Genomic DNA, 6,205 nt, shown 5'->3' on the forward strand with positions numbered 1-6,205 from the left:
TTCAAAGGAAATACTTCGGGCCCCTGGGATACTCAGTGAAGAGCATCGGGAGGCACCTCAAGGCATATGGGCTGGGACTGGCGGTAGGACGCCTTGCGGTGGACCGCCAAGCTCGATCCTTATAAAAGCTTTTTAACTGCAGCAGCTTTAGTGGACGCTACTGGAGCTGGAATCCCGCCGCTGCTGGCATCAGACTTGCCCTCCAATAGATCCTTGTAAAAGGATTTAAAGTGTATTCATTCAAATTAGAGAGACAATTTAAATGAAAAAGCTTAGACCTGCCTCTACCGCAGGGGGGCTCGCTCGACCCACCAGCGGACAGGCACCAGTATTGGGAGAGGGGGGCTGGCCGTCAGGGTCCACCGCAGCTCTGGCACAAACACGGCGACACGAAGGTCGCACAGGCAGGAACGGACTGGCCGTGTCGGCTTCTCACTTTTTTGGTTTTAGAAGGGCATAACTTGACTATATCTGTGTCTCCCCCTCCTTTTACTCCTCCACCTCTTTTCTTTTCGCATGACTATATGTACTTGTCACTTTTCCATGTGTTAGTTGTGTCTTCTGAGCGGTTTGTCAGCTTTTGGACACCTTTGAAGTGTTTTCTATGTGTTTTCAATGTGTTGCTATGTGTTTTTGTTTGCCTGCCATTGGTTTTAATGGTGTTCGAAGGTGTTCGTCGAACAGTTCGACGAACAGTTCGTCGAACATACGGGTGTTCGACGAACCGAACCAAACTCGAACACTATGGGGGTGGCTCAACACTAGTCAAGAACGCCTCTATACTGCTTCTTCACCTGTTAACAGTTGCTAGATGAATGATTGTATGTTGTTGGAGGTGAACTTCCCCTTCGTCCTGACAAGAGTATTGCAGCCGAGTGTATGATGTTCGTCGAATGGAATATTTATCTGCTACTCTAAATGCGAAGTAGACCTGTTTGAGATGGAGTGAGGTCTGTGGGATTATTATTGGGAGCAACAAATTGGTTAAGCCTTTGTTTCTATTTTCCTTATGCTTTCCCACCTTTCCATTCCCCCTCCGGTGTCTTTGTCTTTTGTCACTCCCTTTAAATCTGACGTTGTAAATTCATAAGGAATACCAAGCTCATCCTAGTGGGTATTCACGGACGGTATGCATTTTCTGCTAAGGTTTATCTGAGATCTATGAGATTTCCGTATTATTGATGTAATCAACATGTTATATTGTCTTTTATTGTTAAAATTTGCAAAAATCTTTAATAAAAAATTACAGTTAAAAAAAATACGGATGCTATCCCTGTGTTGTATGTGTTCACTTACCGATAAACTTGGCTCTTGTCACCCTGCTGCCGGAAAAAATGGACGGTCCAAGTGTTTTTTTCACAGAGAAATGGTACATGTAAAAACACAGACATGTGCATAGCACCATGGGTTAAAATGGGTACTAGAAACAACATTGTGTGAAGATGGCATGTGCCTTTCCTAATTTACAATTTTTCTTAAGCATGATCATGAGAATACATTTGTTTTGATATTCTTCCAGGTTTGCTAACTTTATTAATATTTCTCTGTTCTCTGATCTTGTGAAAAATTCTCATATTTTGTGAGATACAATTACCAAATATTCATACAGAAATCTACAGCATGTACCATTAACTCTCAGAAACATATAAACTCTCTACAGTCATCACTTATTCCAATCTCCCCCCTCTCTTGCCCGATTATGGCTGCCAAAAAAGTGCCTTGATCAAGGCAGCCACCGTAATGTCTCCAAAAATTGCAAAACAGATGTCAGCAACCTTGGACCTTGGCACGTCTCATACTTATTTGAGACATGTGCCAAGATACTCCAGATGTGTCAAAAGGCAGTGGTGAAAGTCACAGATATCAGCAGATTTCCTATATTATAAATTCAAGCTCAAAACCTATATATACTCTTTACAGTATATGCACATGTAGTTTTTTGAGGAATCTTTTTTAGTGGGTCTGCCTGAAAAATCGCGCAACAAAACTCTTGAAAGACTCTTTACTTTTTACTCATTTCCACTGTAAAACCACTTTTTCTTATATTCAGTCTTTTGAGCGTTTTCCTTCCACTTCAGGTTTTAAAAAATCCCTGGTGGGAGGAAAGAAAGGGCTTGTCTCCTGATGGCAAATGCCCCAAACTAGATGTTGTCAAATCACAAGGTTGCAAAAAAAAAACTTTTCAGGAAAAAAAAGACTCTCCATAAATGCTTGAAAACTTTTCAAAAACACTTATGAAAAAAAATTCCTCAAGGAGAATTTTCCCTTAAAAACTTGTCCTTTTTGACCACCTCCATAAAATTCCTTGTACACATACTTATAACCTGCAAAATAAGTTTTCTGGAGAGGCTAACCCTGGACAATCAGAATAGAACCCATCATCAACAATATTATGCATGACCTAAAAACTAATCTTCTCAGCTTGGTCTTTTCCATTCTCTAATCTACTCTAGCTTTATCCCATTTATCCCCTTTTTCTACATTATCCCTCAAAACTTGACTCCATCTTTTAACAGTATTCCCTACACTCTTTGCATCCCATATCAATGCATACACATATACTGACTGGATGACTGGCTCATGAAACCTTATGTGAACCATACTTTTTGTATAAAAGATGGTGGGACCATTGTTCAAAATTATTACTTTTACTGTTACAGTACTTCTTATATTTTCTTTGTAGATTGTAAGCTCTTGCGATCAGGTCACTTTTTATTTAAATCCTTAACTAGTTTATTATTGTATAATGTCTGTTTTTTATTATGTACTCTCTAAATTGTAAAGTGTTGCTCTATAAAGAAAGTTTACACTTATGTTTTTAAAACCGAGTACTACTTTCCCCAGGTAGTCAACATGAAGAATTGCACAAGCAATACAGTCAAGGAATTCAACATTTTGGCTTTTTACACCTCTGCAACTGGACAAATCGTAATCTTTATTGCAGTGTTACTTATTTATTTGATGACAGTCATTGGGAATGTGATCATTATTACACTTGTATGTTTAGTGACCCAGCTGCACACTCCTATGTATTTCTTCCTATGTAATCTCTCCACTGCAGATATCACCTTTGTGTCCATTACCCTCCCAAAGCTTTTGTCCATCTTTGTAACCCAGGATCACATAATCTCATTTCAAGGCTGCATAACTCAGCTGTATTTCTTTTTATTGTGCGGACAGGCAGAAATTTTCATCCTGACGTGCATGGCTTATGACCGTTATGTGGCAATCTGTAAACCCTTCCAGTATGCATTGGTCATGAGGAAAAAGATGAGATTTACAATGGCAGCTTCATCATGGCTCATTGGTGTCTTTAATTCTTTGCTGCATTCATTGATTACATCTTCTTTATCTTACTGCAATTCCAATGAAATTGATAATTTTTTCTGCGATCTGAAGACGCTAAGTAAGCTCTCTGCCGGTGACTCAACAAACCGAGATATTTTGACCATTGTTGAAAGCATATTCATTGGATGTCTACCATATTCCCTCATTGTTTTATCATATGTCTACATTATTTCCACCATATTGAAGATCAAATCCTCCCAAGGTCGTCATAAAGCTTTTGGCAGCTGTACTTCCCACCTTACGACGGTCATATTGTTCTATGGACCAATTATCTTCTTGTACATGAAACCTGAGACAGACCGTTCCAGAGAAGATGATAAACTACTTTCGGTTATATATGTGGCTGTGGTGCCAATGTTGAACCCATTGGTGTACAGTCTAAGGAATAAAGATATATTAGACGCAACAGTAAAAGTAAAACTGTACTTAAAGAACATTTCACTAAATGGGAACATGTTTCATAGTTAAAACTAGAGAAGACCAAATATATTCGAGTGGAATTTAATTCTGCTCAAATCTGACAAAAGTCCGCATTCGTCAAAGTGCGGATTTTTTGTAATTCACTTCTCCACGGACTCAGTAAAATGTCCACCAATTTTCTGAACTGAAAATGTCCATCAAAAGGTGCAAAAAAAAATCCTTATACTTACCTAACCGTTCACCTCTCTGGCCTCTATACTTCTCACTATCCCCCGTCCGGTCCTTGCCATATATTCTGATCACTGTCACTCGTGCTGAAATTTCCATAACTTTCAGGCTAGGCCGGGATGACATCCCGGACAGTTCTATGCATGCGTATGTAAGGTCACGTTGCCAATAACAACATATTTACCATCCTTGTGCTTGCACAAAATTCCTCTCGGATTTCTGCACCATCAGTGGTGATTGGGAGAGGCAATGAATACTGAATGGGAGACGATGAAAAGCTGAGAGACAAGAGAGGTGAGCAGTGAGATGAGTATAAGGACTTTTTTTTATTTTTTACATCCTACTTTTATTATGCTCTGGGGTCTCTCCAAACCCCAGACCATAATAAGGGACATTATATTTGTGAAAAATTACCTCTCTGCTGGTCGAATGTCCCAGGAAAATCCACGCAAACAGATGATCTGCTCATCTACAGTTAAACCTATGTTTCAATTTTCCTTGGTGGTTCCCAGTTGTGTACAAAGTCATGCTGGCAATGCTTCATGGGAAAAGGTATGCAAACTAGCTCTTATCTACCACCTACTGGACACGGCTCTCCTGTATGTTAGTGTTTAATCTTTCTGCAAACCTTGCAACATGACCATAGAGAGACATTATTCAGCCTTGACACTCATCTGCAGATAGCTGTTTCAGGATTCTTGCTCTTCATCAGTACAGAACAGGGTTTGGCTGGCAAAATAACATGCTCCTGTGCAACTTTGGGGGTCAGTGACTCTCAGTAAGGGAATTGGCTGTGTATGGTCATGTTGCAATACTTGTTAAAGGCTTGGATATTGACTTAAAGGGTAGCTACAACAACAAGTGTCAGTAATGACTTTTGTTCTCTCTTGGAAAGAGCTAATTTGTATACTTTATTGTTGATCGAGAATTGAAAATAAGATTTCATACACAATTGGTCTCCTTAATAAGAGCCAGTTCCATCACAAAACTACATCAATAGTAACTTACATCAAGGGTATCTTACTGGATATTTTTTGGTGCTACTTCTTGTTTTTCTGTTTTTTTTAATGAATTTCTAATAAATTTACATTATATTACATTTTAGTGGGGTCTTTGTAATGATGTTCTATATATCTTATTCAGCTTGCCAAAGGCTGGTCTGTACTAGCAAAATATATTTCTTTGCACTAGGAGACTGCAATTTGTATATCCCAATCTTTAGAATTCATGTGATAACAGATATAGCAGAGCTGAACACTAGAACCACAGGGACTCCGTGTTTTGCAGATGAAAATCATGTAAAGAGTTTGTCTCGTCAGCTCCATTATATTTGTATCCTTTTTATGTTATAACATTGTATCTTTCTTATCCTGAATTTATTTAGAAGTTTGTAACATTGACAATAATGGTTGGAATTGATCCACCAGAGCATGAAAAGTGCTAAAGAGATCAAAATCAAAAGGCCAATTGACAGTCATTATCCAAGTGAATGTTTTGGTGAATCCGTGTGGCTCCATTTGGCCTCTCCCCTGCGGGTTGGACTTTGACTTGGAGTACTAGAGGATCCTACTTTGTGCCGGAGCTCAAAAGTCCCGCTGAAGATAGCCAGATTTGGAGCTTAACAGATTTCCTGCCTTTAGGGTTTTCTTATGGGTTGATTTACCAATAACCTATTATGTCAATTAAAGACTGGGCAAACTTCGGACAAACGAGAAATGAAGGAGGTGACCAAATAGATGCCCAATTCCTCCTTACTTTGCTATGAAATCTATATGAGAAATAGGAAAGATCTTTGGATGTGTTGAGGTTCCAAACTCCACCTGTCAGGCATTTTTGGCACAACTTTCAGAAAAAAACGTGAATGTACCATAGGAGGTGTCAATGCTTTAGTTGACTCGTGTCTTGTATTATTAGGTGGAAAGACCCAGCACAGGGATCCCCTTTTCATGAGCTCTATACCATTAAAGAACAAAATTGTGGGAAATCAACTCATGGGTCATGAATAGAAATGAACAGATCTGACAAAATTTGAATTCGCCAAACGAGCGGATTTTCCCGGGAAACTCAATTCACAGCTAGGTTGCAAATTGACTGTTCCCTATATATTTTCTCTGAAACACCAGAACGTTTCATAGTAAAACATATCTGGCTACCTTGATGTATCCAGGCTATGATGTATGCTGCCCATGGTTTGAGTGACAGATTCCCT

The 6,205-nt window shown here is 39.2% G+C and overlaps 1 protein-coding gene across 1 annotated transcript; it reads left to right on the plus strand.

The window, feature by feature from the left end:
* Positions 1 to 2,853: 2,853 nt before the first annotated feature.
* Positions 2,854 to 3,816, plus strand: LOC141165329 (olfactory receptor 1E16-like). Its single transcript, XM_073650930.1, has one exon. It carries the CDS (start codon positions 2,854 to 2,856, stop codon positions 3,814 to 3,816), a length of 963 nt encoding a protein of 320 aa, XP_073507031.1.
* The last annotated feature ends 2,389 nt before the right edge of the window (positions 3,817 to 6,205 follow it).

This window comes from Phyllobates terribilis, unplaced genomic scaffold (assembly GCF_046119375.1).
Source record: "Phyllobates terribilis strain yellow unplaced genomic scaffold, ASM4611937v1 Scaffold_11__3_contigs__length_659146591, whole genome shotgun sequence".
Lineage (NCBI taxonomy): Eukaryota > Metazoa > Chordata > Amphibia > Anura > Dendrobatidae > Phyllobates > Phyllobates terribilis.